The 16,937-nt window shown below is 51.1% G+C and overlaps 4 protein-coding genes across 4 annotated transcripts; 1 reads left to right on the plus strand and 3 right to left on the minus strand.

The window, feature by feature from the left end:
* Window positions 1-1,365: 1,365 nt before the first annotated feature.
* yfjR-1 (putative oxidoreductase YfjR) lies at window positions 1,366-2,500 on the plus strand (the record flags this gene model as incomplete). Its single annotated transcript, XM_032029981.1, has 4 exons — window positions 1,366-1,417; window positions 1,503-1,871; window positions 1,928-2,024; window positions 2,074-2,500. 4 exons carry the CDS (start codon window positions 1,366-1,368, stop codon window positions 2,498-2,500), a joined length of 945 nt encoding a protein of 314 aa, XP_031893533.1.
* A 1,030-nt stretch (window positions 2,501-3,530) lies between these two features.
* Window positions 3,531-5,665, minus strand: SC6A8 (Creatine transporter; the record flags this gene model as incomplete). Its single annotated transcript, XM_032029992.1, has 2 exons — window positions 3,531-4,016; window positions 4,076-5,665. 2 exons carry the CDS (start codon window positions 5,663-5,665, stop codon window positions 3,531-3,533), a joined length of 2,076 nt encoding a protein of 691 aa, XP_031893532.1.
* Window positions 5,666-9,519: 3,854 nt separating this feature from the next.
* Window positions 9,520-10,368, minus strand: CGGC5_v004932 (uncharacterized protein; the record flags this gene model as incomplete). The annotated part of the gene is made up of 5 exons (XM_066151367.1): window positions 9,520-9,761; window positions 9,818-9,868; window positions 9,924-9,968; window positions 10,026-10,097; window positions 10,158-10,368. The coding sequence occupies 5 exons, from the start codon at window positions 10,366-10,368 to the stop codon at window positions 9,520-9,522; spliced, it is 621 nt and encodes a 206-aa protein (XP_066008898.1).
* Window positions 10,369-13,468: 3,100 nt separating this feature from the next.
* CGGC5_v004933 (Cytochrome b2) lies at window positions 13,469-14,917 on the minus strand (the record flags this gene model as incomplete). The annotated part of the gene is made up of 6 exons (XM_032030014.1): window positions 13,469-13,501; window positions 13,563-13,991; window positions 14,044-14,211; window positions 14,270-14,344; window positions 14,404-14,533; window positions 14,598-14,917. 6 exons carry the CDS (start codon window positions 14,915-14,917, stop codon window positions 13,469-13,471), a joined length of 1,155 nt encoding a protein of 384 aa, XP_031893526.1.
* Window positions 14,918-16,937: the final 2,020 nt, after the last annotated feature.

The following is a 16,937-nucleotide window of genomic DNA, read 5'->3' on the forward strand; positions in this document are numbered from 1 at the left end:
TTATAATAGAGAACGCAAGACCAAGGAAAACTTGCGAGTCACGAGAGCTTATGATTGGATGTAGGATTTGAAGTATATGCATCACAAGGGCCAGACGACTTGACGCCGACGTTGTCCCCCACTCTCGTTTCTCTTAAGACTTGTGATGTCAGACCCCGGTGCGCTTTTTCGGCAGCGTTAACGGACGGCAAAGAGCTCAGTCATGATCTACGCGAAAGGATATTGAGGTCGGCCCCCTGATGACGCTAGATCCAGGCCCGGGCAATGGTTAAGGTTTGTGTAGAATTACCCCCCCCCCCTCATTTTCTGAATCGCTCGACATCGTTCGTCCAAGGTGAATGCATTCCTGATACGGCCGACACCTGCCGCATACGCCTCCGATGCGGCGATACTGTGAGCCCAGCCCCCGCCGGTTGATGGTCAGCCAAACAGCCGGTTAACTCGGATCCTTCTGTTCGGAATCCTTGATCATCGAGTTGTGCTTTGTGGAGTAGTTCCAATCACTCGAGTACAAGGTTGCGCCCAACTTGTGCATCCTAGCGCAGTGAACGTCTTCATCGGCTGAATCGTCAGCTCATGGGTTGGTGCCGAACCGGCTGAAGCCGAGGAATTCAAGTTCCACGCCGTCGCAGGCCATGAAGTAGAAGCCGCCAGTGCTAGGCTGTATTGTGAAAGAGTATGCTGACCCGAGCTCTGTGCGAAGGTACCCCTTTCCAACGAAGGATGCATCCTGCAATCATCAAAATAACCAGATTCTTCGCTGTCGTCATCCAAGAAGGTCGGTCGGCTTGCTGTCGTAGAGAAAGGCCGAACCATCTTTCCTGCAAAGAAGATGGCGACTGCGAAGAGGACAGAACCCAAAAAGATCATATCGAATGGTTGAACTCTTTGGGCGCATTCACATGCGTTGCAGCTGAAAATACAGGAGGGTTGTTGGGTGTTTTACCATCGACAGAGAGGTTGTTGGTCCTTCAAACACCGTTACGTTGCGCCCTTGCTCATATTAGTCTCACGAGGTGCCTGAAGGACATCATCCTTAAGGCATTAATCTAGGTTTCCTCTGATACCGCTTCTATGCACGTGGTGATATTCCCAACTTTTCGGTAAATAATTCAAATTCTTCCCGAACACCAGGCAGCCGACAGCGGAGCACTGGAATTTCGGATGTCAGTGCCGACGGACTAGAGGCCGAAGTGGGGCCGGCAGGTTCGTCCGCAGTTGGTTCATGGTTGCAGCTATGAATCTGACTCACACTTCGGTACTCTCACTTTCACGATCACAGAATCTCACTTCGAATTCGAATGTTTCATACCTCCTTTCATTTACCGCACATCAATTGGAGTTGAATTGCGTCATCTAGCAAGCATGACTACCACCTCCGTTCCGTCGACCCCGCACCCACGTCTGGGGTGGATAGGTAGGTCCTTTCGACCGTTGATGCGGCATCAACTTGGATACCCGATGCGAATAGACGTTTATGACTGATTTCTGACTTATGGTAGGCCTCGGATCCATGGGCATTGGCATGGCCGTAAATTTGCAGAAGCACCTGGCACAAAATGGCGCACCGAGTCTACAGTACCACAATCGCACGATGTCTCGAGGTGAGCCGCTTGAGAGTATCGGAGGCATACCGCGACCAGAGATCAAACATCTCTTGACCAACTCGGACATAATATTCATGTCCCTAAGCGACGATGCCGCTCTTGAGTCGATGCTGGATGCCATCCTTGGAAACGTCGCACCCGAAAATTTGGCCGAGAAGATTGTCGTTGACACATCGACGGTTCACCCTCTTTCATCAGCCAAAGCCCGAGACCGTCTGTTAGAAAGGAGGGCTAAGTTCATTGCGGCCCCGGTCTTCGGTGCAAGTCCTGTTGCTGCGGAGGGAAGTTGCTCTGGATTGTTGCGGGTCCGAATGATGCAGTCAACGCAATCAACCCGTTCATCGTTGGAGTGATGGGGCGAGGAGTGATTCGTCTCGGAGAGGATGTTCAAAAGTCTAGCATGATGAAGACAGCTGGGTAAGTGAATGATCTTTCGCAAAGGCGTGCTACATGCTGATGTTTCTAGGAATTTCGTTACCGCCGGGATGATGGAGCTTGTCGCAGAGGCCCATGTCTTTGCGGAGAAGACGGGCCTTGGTAGCGAGGCTATGGAAGCTCTGATAGAGCAGCAATATGGCCCTCTCGCACTGTCAATGTCGAAACGTTTGACAACCGGCGCTTACCTCCCCGGAAAAGGCCAAAGACCGTGGTCCGACCTTGGTCTCGCATTGAAGGATGTTGGACACGGGATCGACTGTGCTAAGAAGTCTGGCGCTCGGCTAGAAGTCGCTGAGGTTGCACTGAAACACTTGAAGGAAGCGAAAGAATTCTCAGATGCACAGGGGCGGCCATTGGATTCGTCGTCGATGTATGGAGTCTTGCGCAAGGAAGCTGGTTTATCGTTCGAGACGGACTTTGTCAAGAAAAGAGACGGGTCTGTATCTGATGCTTAAGTTATATCAGCAGTCAATATTGTGAAGTAAAACAGAGATGACTCAATGCTTGAAGTTTGTTGAATGTGGTGTCAGTATAATTCTGATAGCTTGTCGTCATGTGTTCTGACCGGGATAAGGTAATCATCATAAAACAATATGCGAAAAGAGTTTATTCAAGCGGACCTACCTTTAAGTTCATTCTCGCGGATGACATAGCTGTGCTTTCTAAAGATAGGTATCTAACGTTAGATCCGCCGCTCAGAAAGTGAAAGGAACCAGCAGGATCTGGTAAACGATGACTTCAGGCGATGTCGACTATTCACGGTCTTCATAGCCTCGTACTACGAGAAACTCCGTTCGGCAAAACTTCTCTCATCCTACAGTCAAATGCCACTCGGGGGCGGGTTGTGAGTGTGAAATTGTTACTTGCCTCAATCTTTTGTCACTGCTCTGGGGCCTTCGAACACGGATGATGAAAAAGGCAATCTCTCACTGGTCATTGGGATATGTGTGTCTGGATGAATTGCACGGAAAGTTTCTTTGGGGGTGATGATACTTGATATAAGGTACTACACACACAACATCACGGGTACGAAGTTCGAAATGATGGCCATAAGGGCGACAACAATGATTACCTGCCGACAATGAATCTTAATCCGTAAATAGTGAGTCATTGAAGCTAAGTACTGAATTGTTCGTCGAACCAGGAAAGTTAAAAGTTCTATCCGGGATGCTGTCGGTTATGAGAGTCAATGAGCGAGGATGAATCATCATGATGCTCCGTCTTGTGGGCCTTCAGCAACGCAACCTAGCCTCTGGTTTCTCGCTAACATGTCGTCCCGAATGAAAGACAGCATGAGAAATGCGATCGATCTGTCATATTTCATACCTCAAGTTGCAACTAATCACTATGTGGCTGTTTCAGGATGAAAGGTTAGAGTATGAAAGGTTGGTGGGTGCAGCATCTTCCTAAAGTCTGTTATTGCACATCCATCGGTCGTTTTGTGCTAAGCATAGTGTCAGAGACATAATGAAGGTCTACCTAAACCTATTTTAATCTCTTAGATAGTGATCTTCCAGCTTGTCGGCGCTCATCAGCCACCTTTTCCTGGCTCCCATCTGGGCCCCACGCCTGTTGCTCTGTGTTTCTCCTATCGATCCCATACCCATCAGCGCTCTGAGGAACGCCGTCAATATCCAGCGCTCCGGCAGCATTGGCCCTGGAAAAAATAACGCCCGGCATTACAGGATAAACTCCTTCTGTCACCTTTGTCTTCGGGACCAGCACGTTGAACCATCGTGGCATCACAAGGCCCACAAGCGTGGCTGCAAGCACAACGTGCATAAACGTGAAGCCGGCGATGTGAAGCGGATCCATACGGTTCTTGGCATAGAAGTTTGGGTAGGCGAAGGAGAAAATGATTGAGACGATGGGGGCAGTGTTGTACTTGAGAACGAAACCCCAAATGGCAGGTATCTTCCACTGCCCACTCGTGGAAATCGTCGCATTGAGATCGCGCCGAAGTTGGTTTCCCTTGAAAGCGACGTGATCAGCCATCGACAGTAAATTAATTAGCATGGAACATCTCTTACCGAATACGAAGTCAAGTACCAGAACTTGCGCATCATCGCGTTCTTGTTGAGGAACCGGGGGCAATATGCGGTGGGGTCAGAGGCGAACAGAACTGAGGATACCATCCCGGCAATGAACATGCCAAAGCCAACACCAGCACCCGCCTCTGGTGAAACGGAGTGCGCCACAATAAGCCCGATCACAGTACCTCCGATGTAGCCGAAGATGTTGTAAAGGCACCATGAAATAAGGCCACACTGGTCCACTACATCCCGGTATCGATACAGAGTCGTCGCGCAAACTGCCTCGCACCAGACTATCCAGAATAGTGCCAAATAGTTGATCCAGGTATCGGCAGCATCAACCAGGAAGTACCCAAACTCGGTGCAAAATGGAAGGGAGATGAGGAAGGAAGCGATAACAATGCCAGTCGAAACATACGGACGGGGATATTTCTTGCCCCAGTCAGTGTCGCAAACCATGGTAACGAGGGTTTCGAGGAGTGCAAATGCGGATCCCAGGCCAAGGATGAAGAGAGTAGCGAAGAACAGGACGCCCCAGAAGTTGGCTCCTGGCATCTCCGCAATGGCCTCCGGATAGGTCAGAAAACCGACGACAAATGTGTTGAGTCGCTCACTAGTGTCCGGATGCATTCCGAGGTATCCGACAACACCAAAAACTGACATGGAGCCGATAATCTCAATCAGAGAGTTTGAGATACAGATGATGAGTGCGTCCTGGACCGCGTTGGAGTACTTCTGATTGTATGACGCAAATGAGGTATAATAGCCCATCCCAATTCCTGTCGAAAAAAATACTTGTCCGCAGGCCTCTTGCCAGATCGTTCCTGAAGCGAGCTTGTTACCGTGCCATTCGGTCCAGTAAATGCGCATGCCATTGATGGCATTAGGGAGAGAGCAGCCTCGCCCAATCAAGACAATCATGAGAATGATTGGCAGAGCCATTGTGAAATAAACCACACGACCCATGAGACCGACACCCTTGTACATGCAAAGCCAAACGATGAACCAGGTGAAAAGGTTCCACAAGGTGACTTCAGTGTTCATACCCATACCTGGGTAATCTGAGTAGTCCTGAACGGCGGATCCGTCGGCAGTGAGGTTGCCCGGGATAGGGTCCACGTTCTGGAGAACGTCGCCGTAAAAGAAGTCTTCATTCCGTCCTTCCCAGGGTAAGGGGCTGATGAAGGAACGACGGAAGTAGGACATGATCCATGCTATGATGGGGACGTAGTAAATGCAGATGGCGTAACCGATGTAAACAACGCCAAATCCGACACCTTTCGCTCGACGATGAGCATGGTGCCAAGCCAAGACACATCCACCTCGGTATGCCTGGCCAATGGAGATTTCCAAGAGTAAAGTTGGAATCGCCAGGCAAAAGAGAGAAATCAGATATGGGATGAAGAATTGTAGGCCGTGGTTATTGTAGACAATCGATGGGAAGCGAAGAAGGTTTCCTAGTCCGACTGCACCGCCCATTGCCGCAAAGATGAAGGATAGACGCGAGCCCCAGACGTCGCGGCCATCTTCGCCCTTGTTAGCGGCTGGGGCGAGGAAGTTGTAAATCCTCGACGCGATGTTGACCATGATTGAGGCTCTGCGGGTGACTTCTAAGGAGCGTTCTTGCGCAGTGAACCTCATGCAAGTTGTTCTAGTCTACCTCGATTAGAGCAAAACAGGATAGGTAATATGTGCGTCGGAAGAAAAACAATGGACGGGATGAGTTGTGATTGAGACTAGCACATACATATATCTTATTCTACTTTGTGCTAGGCCAAGATTGACACCCACCAGCGATCATCCCCTACCCAATCCGGGGACAATTTCCCTTGTGTCTAGCGTGAACTCGGAAATATCTCACTGCTGTTGGTAGCGAAATGCAAGAGGCTGGTCAGCCCGGGCGAGATACGCACACGACCATGACAGCCAAGTGTTTTGGATATCCTTGATATGATAAGGACCTTCCAGAAGCTCTAAAGACCCCAAGACGTGGCGTAGGTTTCGGGCCTGGGAAGCAACAGTGATTGGATTGACGGGCCTGCCGGCGTGCCAAGATCGGAGCCAAGATCTTGATGTTTGCCCGGCGGGGCGGAATCCTGGCATTGCGACCATTTGGTCTCGCCCATCGAATTGGCATTTTCTCGATAGGCGATATCAGCGTCGTGCCGATGAGTGATTTCCCCACCCCTTGGCAGGCGCGCTACGACGTCAGCAGGTTGATTTGATGGTTTGCCTGGAGCACAGGGAGAAGGAGGTTGACGCGTCTGCGACCGACGGACGCGGTCTGGTTGGTCCATTTAGCTCTTGGTCTTCTTGGTATCCTTGGAAGTCTTGGATCCGGATATCCAGAGGCGTCCTCTCACCTTGCATCACGTCGGCTAAGCTAAGAACTCCTCAGAGGTCACGAGACATTGATAGCGATAGGAAGTGTGCAGTCCAGGGCCGTGGTGCGTATGCTGGCTCTTGAAGTACGCACTCGAATAGTCAAGTCTAGCGAGAGTGTCTTGGCAACTATCCATGCAACCCTCATACTATTCTACCTCTTTTATGGATGAGAGAAATGTTGATGCATACCATGTTTATGAATCTTTTGCGCTTTCAATGCAAGATACAATACAATAGCCTGTGCTTTTCATCATCCACTGATCTTAAAATTCCAAGATTGATGAGAGATTAGACAACATCTCTCGGGACTTCTCTTATATGGGCAACCTCGCTCCCTCTCGCCGGTGAAATCCAAACCTTGCGGTCAACCGTTGGTCTTTCATTCACAAGGACAGGAGTTGGTATGGCAGGTCCGTCGCCCCAGCCGCTCGAGAGACTCGAAACATCCGAGTCAATTGAGCTTCTCCAGGGCAATATTAAAGACTCTCTGGACGTACTTGAATACGTCCGCTGACCTGGGAACGATGTCGGCGACAATGACTCGGAGACTGATGTCACTAGCTTTGATCTTGTCATCAAACCCTTCAATGACTTTGCCCGTGGCTGCTTGGTGCCAATGTAAGGTGGAGGAGGCCAGGTCTCGACCCTAGCTCGAGCCAGCTCTGCGTTCCTTGCCCTGCGGTTGATGGCAGATTGCAAGAAGGTCGGTATCCCGAACGCGGCCTGAGGCTTCTCATCTCGTGGGACCTCCTCTGTATGCGTGACTTGTGCTGATTGTGGTAATGGCACTTGGGAGATGGCGCGTGTGTTACGTGCTGGTCGGTTCCCTACAACCCCGGTGTTGCTGTACGTCGATGAGCTTGCTGTATTTGATGATTGTGCGGGTGTCTGACTGGAGCCTTGAATGGGTGGCGGTGGTGGAAGCGATGTCATCGGAGGGTGCGAGGTCAGCGGCGGTAGATCCCTCGTCGGTCGGGGAGGAGGTGATGGCGGAGTTGTTGGAGGTCCGGCTGGGCCCATTACTGATTTTGCCTTCTCTGCTGTTCGGCGCTTACGTCGGGCTCGCCACCTGCGAAGGAAGAAGATTCCGGCAAAGAAAGCGAAGAATGCTGAGTGTGGTGACGGTTAGTCATAGCTTCATTTGTGTGTCGAGATACGGGGCTGACTCACCAAGTATGAGAACAACAATACCAGCCGTCCGCCCTGCATTATTTGAGTTTGCTTCCTGCGTTGGCGGAGGTGCTGTGCTTGTCGCCGGAGCCGCTGCTGCTGACGACGTCGGTGCGGCTGGAGCTGAGCTTTGTCCTGTTGGTAGTGGTATAACACTCGTCTCGAGGGATGTTGGTATCACTACGACGGGAGCAGTCGATGTTGGAGGCGTTTGAGGTGCCGAAGAGGGCTCAGCGGCTACAGGTACGGTCGATGGAGTTGCTTGCGATAACGTTGGTGGAGGAGCCTGCTGTGTGGAAGTAGGTGCGGGAATGACTGAGCTGCTGATCTGTGGGTTTGTCGGTGTCGCGGAAGGCTGGGTAGCAGATGAAGTCGAAGAGGATGTGCTTTGTCTATGTGTTCTTGTGCTGCATTTTTTCTCATCATCATCATCGTCACAATCATCATCTTTCTCATCCGGATCATCCTGACGAGCTAGAAGCTGAAAGTCCGGTGGACGCTCGTTTCTTGGGACTGGCTTCAAGGATACATCAGTATTTAGTAGGACCCCGGGAATCATTGCGCAAAAGACCCCAATACCTACCATCCTGCGGAATAAAGACATTATCCAGATTGGAGATTCAGGTTCCGATCTTATTTATTGTCTATGTGGTACGCTGAACACTCCACTCGATGTCCCTCGTCGGTCGTCGTTAGGCGATCGGAATTTCGGATAGAGTTTCGCTGACCGGCTGCTGACCAGATCACAGACTGTAACGGGAGGTCTACGAGCAGAACCCCTCAACTAGAAGAGATATGACAGTATGCTGATAATAAGTTGACCGCATTCTTCAATTGTTTGTCTCCGTCGCAGCTTTATGAAGAAAAGCTGCGGGCAGCGGAAGGCCATGATCAATGTTTCACACTTCAGCTGGCTAGGGATGATGAACGAATTGTAGACCACATAAAGCTTGTTTTGGCTCCAAAAATAAATTGCCGTTACTCATCCCTACCGTTATCAGAGAGCAACTTATCAATTCGGACGGCGAGAAGTGCTTAGAAGAGTCGAAGTGGTTTCAGTGTTTGCATCCCCGCAGAGCTCTCCAATTCGCCATTCGACGGCGATGCTGCCCCTGTGTCTCTCTTCTTCAGATCCCGCGCTTCGTACGGGGACGGAATGCAACGTCACGCGGCGACGGGTGTAACTCGGGATCACGGCTAGGATGGGAAGCTTGTTCTTGAGGCTGAGCATGACTGATGATGGCTTCAGATTATCTGCCGCCCCTTCAGATCTAATCTGATGCCGTGATCCGGGCGCGCTTTTGTCCCGAATACGGCCCGATGTGGCCTTCGATGCCACCCCAATAGCTGTGGAGGAGACCAATTCAGCTGTTGATGTTTCATAGACTGGTTTGCGGGGTTGTTGAAGACATGGAACCCCTGACCGTCACCAATGTGGTGAGGGGATGAAATGATTGGACGTCTGCTGTCGGCTCCGAAACCAGATTATCCCATCGGCATGAAGGGCCATATTACACAACACGCCACGATCACCACCGAAAGATTAGTAACCAATCGATTGAGTACGTTAGCTAACTTGACAGTTAGCGGCCAGTCGCCAAATGATCACCAGCTGGAAAGTGTACAACGACCTGATCAAGAACATGAAGGCGCACTTTCCCCCAAAGCATGAACTCAATTCAGATAAGACCTGAGCTAATAGATCGGACTAAATCACAACCGTTTGAAGTACTAACCAAACGGATGTTGTCACTCTCAAAATAGAAGACATAACAACCTTCCAAATCCTCTCGCCTCCCTCCAAGTACCCACGCCTTCGATCCCCACCGATTCCGAAACTCCTCCTTTACATCCCGGGATCTATGGAAGTTTCACGTTAGTCAAAATCACAGCTTGACCGTGTTACTCGGCCACTCACGGTGGTCAATGTCCCGAGCGCGAGGCGGCGGCGGAGGAGGGGGCCCCGGAGGAGGTGGGCCTGGTGGCACCGGGGGCGGTGGTGGAGGAGGAGGCGGCGGGTTGGGGGGCGGTGGAGGGGGGTTTGGTGGAGGTGGCGGCGGCGGAGGCGGATTAGGAGGTGGGTTAGGTGGATTCGGGGGCGGCGGCGGCGGCGTCTGTTGCGGTCGAGCTGCGCATCGTTATTAAACAATTTACAAGAGTCATATTATTCTGTGCTTCACTTACGTCCATCATCGACGCCGTTCCTCTTCTGAGGAGGCCGAGGGGGGTTTCGACCTTCACAGTCATTGTAAGCTTCGACCAAGCGATACGGGTACTTGTATACACTTACCTCGATCGCCATCGGGACCGTCCTCGGGCTTAGGTGGACGTCGTCCTTCACGCCAATCATTAGCCAGAAAGCTTCCCGGTTGGTCTTGAGTTCCTAACATACCACCATCATCAGGAGGTCTGGGCGGGTTACAGTCACGAGCACGCAACTGTGGCGGTCTGAATGGCCGTCCGCCTGTGAGAGTCTGAATCAGCTCTCTGTGAAGCCTTGTTGGTTTTTGTGGACGATACTCACCACGGTCAGGCCCATCGTCATCAGGGCAACGGTCTCGAACCCAAACGCTTGCGTCTGGAACGTGAACCGCAGGATCATTGCGTCGTGCCTTGATACCGAGGTGATCCTCTGGGTCCATCATATCAGGCTTAGGAGGAACGGCAAGTCCAGCTGCCAGTGGCTCCAATAGGAGCAGGCCAAGAAGGGCCTGTTTCCAAGAGAGGGTAGGCATATTGAGAGTGGTTCAGTACGATAGAGGTATTGCGTAATCGAGCTGACTGAATGTCTGATAACGATCTGAAGAGAAAAACGGATATTTGATGAGGATACCAGACCTTTTTATACACCTCTGCAATCACACAAATATCCTCATCTACTTCATCCTTGCCGTGATCACATCCCGATCATGTCTCATTCATGCCAACATCTGCCCAGGCATCTCCCCTCAACGAAGCCCACGGGGACCTAGTTGATCTCGAACCGAACTCAGCAAGAAAATAACCTTACCAGATAATCAGGAAATTCTGAAAATAAACTCGCCTGATCTACAGACCTCAAAAGACGTCTGCCTCAAACTCTATACACATAGGAGGCAGATTTGGGCAATCATGAAGAATGCCCAGACATCTGCGCCCGTTCCAGGCGTTCCATGCTACAGGTTCGCACATCATTTTGACCCGAGCTTCAAATCTTTGCGGGGTCAAAATAATGTCTCTCTGGCAGCTGATCGGGGTAAGGTAGGGATCAGAGCAGTGGATGGACTGAACAGAGTACTTGGGCGTCCTGGCTATCTGATGTTTTCTGATAGGTATGGTGGTAATAATAGCTGCATTATTTCTCCGAGTCCGCCTGAAATGCGTCGGCCTGGTCTTTGGACGATCGATCCGAGAGACGTGACTCAAACACTGACTTTGTCCCCGGTGTTTCTAGTACACGATAGTCTTAGCCTTGACAGGTGATGGGAAACGATGGCTTCGGCATCTTGACTGGCGTTGAAACAAAGCGACATTCCGAACCACTCGTAAACCACTCAACCGGTACTTGACTAAAACATTTCCGCGATGTCAACATCATCGCGGGGACCTCCCCAGCAATCGGCGCCCTCTTGGGAACCCCTCCCGAACTCTCAACGGCCACGCCAAACTCAGCTCACTTCATCATTGGGGCGAAAATTGAGGAGTAACTCCACGGGAGCATCCGACACGCAATTCAATGACATGATGTCCCGCATGGCTTCCCAAGAACCCCATCAGCAGGGAAATTCTACCCGTGAGTAAATCTGTAACAAACAACCTTATTTCGCCCAACCGCGGCTTTTAAGCATGTACCAGAGCAAACCAGCTTCAAGCTTAATTGGACGTGCGAGACCCAATGAACATCAGTCGCTGACAGGGATGGGGTCTGAGCGGCTAAATCTGTTGAATTGCCGTCGATCCCGGCAGCGGTTGAACCTCGTCTTTTTCAGCACGCTTTGCACACCTCCATGACGTGGATTGAAGGGCTCAACCTTCCTATTATTAAAAGGGGCGACATTTGAACCGTGAAGAGTGAGGTTGCGCAGATCATTGCGCAGATGTGTCGCGGCGGTGCTGTGCAGAGGTCTTGGATTGCAGCCCAGAGCGGCCATTCAGAGTGAGCAGAGTTAGAGTTTGTGGGTGACCGTCTGTGTGATTGCATGAACAACCACGCAGCCCAAGAACTTGGCTATTGATAGAGCAAAGTAACTTTTGGAGCAATTCTGAATGAGACGGCACATCGAGGGAAGAAAAGATGACGTCCTGGAAACCCTCTGGGGCCCTCTGTCGCCACGCGGAGACCTACGTTGGGGAATGTGGCTTCCCATCTTGGCGTTCCGTTCGTCTCAAAGGCTATTCGCGTATGTTTGCGTCAGCATGAACGCAATGCAGAAGCGATGTTACTTGATTGCCCGGGCAGAAAAGAAGTTTTGGGAAGGTCCAACTCTGGATGCTGAAGGGGTGCGGTTCGTGACGGGGCTTACTGATTGGGCCCGGGTGGGCAATGGTGCCGAGGTCATCAGATGGCGTTGCCTCACCAGAGGAAAGTTCTGGTAAATCATCACCAACTACGACCAGGATATAGCATGTTGACTAGTGTGACAAGACATGAAGAGAGCTTCATGTCGGATGTCTCCTTGTCTGGAACCAGCTTCAACGGCTCCTTGGTTTGCCTTCTCGTACATGTGTTTCCGTAATACGACCGGTGGGTCCAAAACATACTACATCCTTGCATTCCAGGATTCTCTTCTATACTATTCTTATCCCAACAGGGCGTTCGCTAGCCTCACCATGATCTGCATCCATCCCATTCTGTAGCCTTGTTCCATGCTTCCGCGGTTCATTGTTTCTTGCCAAAGCGTTCAAAACTGTTGTGTATATTGCCTTTCTATGATTGCTTCAACTTGATGAAACTTGCCGTATTATTCTCCGTGTCCGTCTTGTTTCGTAGTCTTTCTTTAACATCTCGCATCGATGTGATCCTGCAATGGGGGTGGTGGTTGACCATGATACAATGGCCGTGCAAGACTGTACTTCCCGGCTGGTTCTTCTGGTTGTTTCAGTTTGGCCATATTGTTGGTCACAAGTTGTTCGGCTGGAAAACAACAAAATCAATTCCCCGCCGCGCCATGAAACTCTTGACTCGATTGATATCTGGATGACTCGCCTTCACTAGATCGGAGTGGACAGGGTTCTCATGACCGGTGAGCACGAAATGAACCGCGTAGCCAGAACATTGAACATGGTGGAGGTACGGAAGTCCGATAATGTGGTAATTAACTTAATGCCCAATGGGTCATTATTGCGAGCTCTGTCAACATGTATGACTCCACCGAGGAGGAAATTAGCAAGGTAACTGCCGACGAAACCGTAGGCGGGGCGGTTTTGGTCAGTGACAGGGCGGAGAAGGCTGTCTCTCTCGAAACCGAGCATCTGCAAACGCGGAAAGAAATAGTTTCATTCTTGTCACCATTATCACACGGGATCCGAATTCGGCCGGTTATGTGAATTGGAGACCTGTTCTTCCTGCATCCGAAGGATTCGTACATGATTGACATTTCCTACCCAGTGATCTTCTAGTGCCAACGACGGTCGCTTCGTCACGAGGAAGTGTATTTGCGCTTGTTTCAGTGAAGAAGGTTATCTATGTAAATGACTGTAAAGTAGCCACTGTTTGTATTGTAATATTAACATTGAACTCAAGTGTATTTGGTTTCGTCTTCATTCAACCCCTCTAAATCCCCGTCTAACGGTTTGCACCGGTTGTATCTCTAGAAGCTCTAGACTTCATGGGTGGAGTGCATTTTGGATGCAACTCTAACCCTGCCAGTGATCAGGCGTCCACTTGACCTGTAAAGTTTGTCAGTAAGGACTTGGCCCGCCCAAATGGTGATGTCTTGGTGATACTCACGTAGCTGGGATCAATCTTCTTCAAATCGCCGACGCCCAAGTTGCCAGCATCAATCGCAATCTCGTGCTTCATGATTTGAATGGCCTTCTCAACGCCTTCTTGGCCGTAAACATTGGCGAACATGAAAGAGCGGGAAAGGCCAACAGCCTTAACGCCGAGGGACAGCAGCTTCAAAACATCAGCCCCATAGCGAACGCCGCCATCAGCGTAGACTTCGATCTTGTTGAATATCTCGGGATCGGTGTTGTAGATGTCAAGGGCAACCTCCAAGGCCGAGGGGGCACCATCGAGCTGACGGCCGCCGTGGTTAGACAGCCAAATACCCGGAACACCATGCTCAATGGCCGCCTGGGCATCTTCGACGCTCATGACTCCCTTGAGAACGATGGGAAGGGAAGTCATGTTTGTGAGCTGGTGGTAAACATCCCACTGGGATATGTCAGCGAGCACTCGGACAAGGATCAAGGAGAGTGCAACTTACAGTGATGAGAGACCAGCCAGAGTCAGCGGAGCCAACGTCGAAGCGAGCAGCACGGTGACGGTTTCCGTCGGCCGCGGAGTCGACACTGAAGCCGATGGCCTTGGCGCCAGCCATCTCGATTCGGTCAAGGACCTTCTGGGTCTCCGTCATGTTATCCTGGAGATAAAGCTGTTTCGTTGAGGTTAAACAGCTGTCGAACAAAGACGAAGTTCGCTGCGACACTTACCTGCTGGAAGTGCACTTGTCCATTCGCCTTGGCGGCGGCGATGTCTTCCATTGACTTCGACGACAGGAGAGAGGGCTGCAGGAGATTAGTGCCAGCCTCCTGAGCCTGTTGGCAACATAATATCAAATACTGACCACGTAGAGAATGTTCTCCGCAGCTGCCGCTCGGATGAGGTTGAGCTCAGCCAAGGGATGACCCAAATCACCGCGAGCAGCAGGTCCGATGAAGAAAGGAGCAGAGAAGTTGTGTCCCAAAATGGTGGTTCTTTTCCCATGAAGGTCTTGTCAGCCGATCGATATGGTTAAGAGCAGAGAGACTGTGTACATACGGGAGCGTGTTCTCGACGTTTGTAATGTCAACCATCACGCGCGGGTTGAAGCGATACCGTTGATACACCTCGAGGTTATTCCGGTACGACCACTCGCCCGCTGCTCCGTTTCTGTAGTAGGTGTAGTTCTTGATAGGCAGATAGTTTCTCGCAGCGAAGTCGAAATCCGGCAGACCGATCATGGCGTCCAAACTGGGCAGCTCTCCTGGTTGCAGGTCCGGAAGAGCCTGTTCGATGCCAGTATCAGGTTCGTTGAGGAAGACTCTTGCTGCAAGAGCGCTTTGGGCAAGGCCCGAGGTGAGGAGGGTGGTTGCGCGCATCGTAATGGTATTGAAGAAGGTCGAGCGGTTGCTTTATTGAATTTCTCGCTTGTCTCCCAAAACAATCAGCTTGATGAGATGTTCTCCAACCTATATATCTTCATCGCGATGTACGGTGTTTGTTTCTTCCCCTTAGTCTCGTTCTCGTTCTCGGTCTCGCCTCGACTTCCGAGCAGCAACATCCCAAGCCGCCGAGGCCTCAGCCACCCAAAACCTCAACATTCTTCGAATAATACAAAATGACGCAGTGGATATTCTGAGTCCGTTGTTACTCATCCTTGGATCGTCAAATTGCATGCTATGCATCACGCTCGGAAAGCCTCCGAACTGCAAAGCGAAGCCATCGCCGGAAGTCTTCGGAGAAGCCTCTCAAGGGATATCAAAATTCCAACTTCTTATCCAGCCAAACAAGATATCCGAACTAGCCACGTCCTGCAGGTACAGCGATCTACGGGAAGACTCCGGGCCCAGAGCAGGGTGGAAGTTGAAGTAGACGCGTGGCCGGCTCCACGACGGCCCTACGGGTCAATTGCCCCACGACTTGCAGATCCACCGAACGCTCTCTTCTGCAACGACGAACTATGACGGCTTTGATCAACGTCGGTGATGTAACGGAGTTTATCGGCGCTGGATTCAGCGTTACGCGGGAAAGGGTCCAACCTTGGCAGGAATGTGGGGGTTAATCTTTTTCAATGGGGACTGAGGTCTTTAACTACATCCGTTCTAGCCATTCTCCGTGATTGCCCGCTCAGACGCGTTGATGGGCGGCGGAAACTTGCGCAAAGACTCCATCTCTAAAGCTTGGATATCTCGCAGGCACGATGCATCGGGGTTACGTTTGAGTGTGGGACCTCAGAGCTTTGGTAGCGATGTTGTAGTCAAACGTAACTCCCTTTTGTGAAATCCAGTGTATTTGTTGAGGGCCGAGGCCGATACATCATAGAGTGCTCGGAAAATTCTTGATTTTAACCATACATGTAATGATCACTGGGTCTGTCGGGCCGTTAGATTAAGTTGAGGTTGTAAGCGATGTACCTGTTATTCTTGTTCTAGCTGGAGGATGGTTTAGCTGCTCGTTTGAGCCCAAATACACGTATTCCCGAGGAAATACCTAGATGGGATTCAACCGTCGCCAAATAACAGACTTGCGGATGTAATGTGAATTGATCGGTGAAGTGTCTGCAGGCAACGTCTTGATCTCACGCAGCAAGGACGCAGCATGTGATCATTGTACATCCCGAACTCCTCTTTTACGCGTTTGTCCTGCAGTCAAAGCGTATCCGGTGAAGACCGGGGTACTCGGAGCAACGGGAAGTGGGAATAGAGTTGCGAAGCTTCACAGATGCTTCAGGGACCCGCGTGGCTGGAGCCCGTGAAAGTGGATGCCAAGAAACCTTGCTTTGACGTATTGAAGATCCCCTGGAGAACAAGCATTCGATCTTATCAGATGCTATCGATAACGGGGCTTCGCGGAGCCTCTTCTCTGCTGGTGTTCACTACGTTGCCATTGACGGTGGGATTCGGTCCAAGCGGTCCAGGCTCGGGTGGGCTCGCTTCCACGTCAACGTGGACACAGGCCCAGAAAAGATGCTCATAGGGGTGGGGGCAGTCCGTGGGGGCAGTCCGAAGGCGTTCCAGAAGCAATGTTACTCTACGAAAAAGGGCACTCGAAACCCATTACACTAGACCATGGAGTATCATTGTGAGAGCTTCGATACTCAAGTCATCGTGTTGAACCATAGACTGCTACAATTCAGTGTGGCCAGTCCCCTCCCAAAAGCTTGCAATTTACGGGTGTGCCGTTCATTCTGGGGCCAATATGGCAAAGGCCGGTGCACCTCATCTATGGGTCTGTCTCGTTTCCTGCCGCGTATCCACTCGAAGTTGGTTCGTTCAGCGTTAGGCGGATCTCGTGGTGGATCTGACGGCGTCAATACCGTAAGCGGTACGACATACCACGGCAAGACGGAGCCGAAATGCTTCGTCCGACATCCTCCGATCTCGCAACTCACGAGAACCC

Source organism: Colletotrichum fructicola, assembly GCF_000319635.2.
Source record: "Colletotrichum fructicola Nara gc5 chromosome Unknown KSG_Nara_v1_contig03, whole genome shotgun sequence".
Classification (NCBI taxonomy): Eukaryota; Fungi; Ascomycota; class Sordariomycetes; order Glomerellales; family Glomerellaceae; genus Colletotrichum; species Colletotrichum fructicola.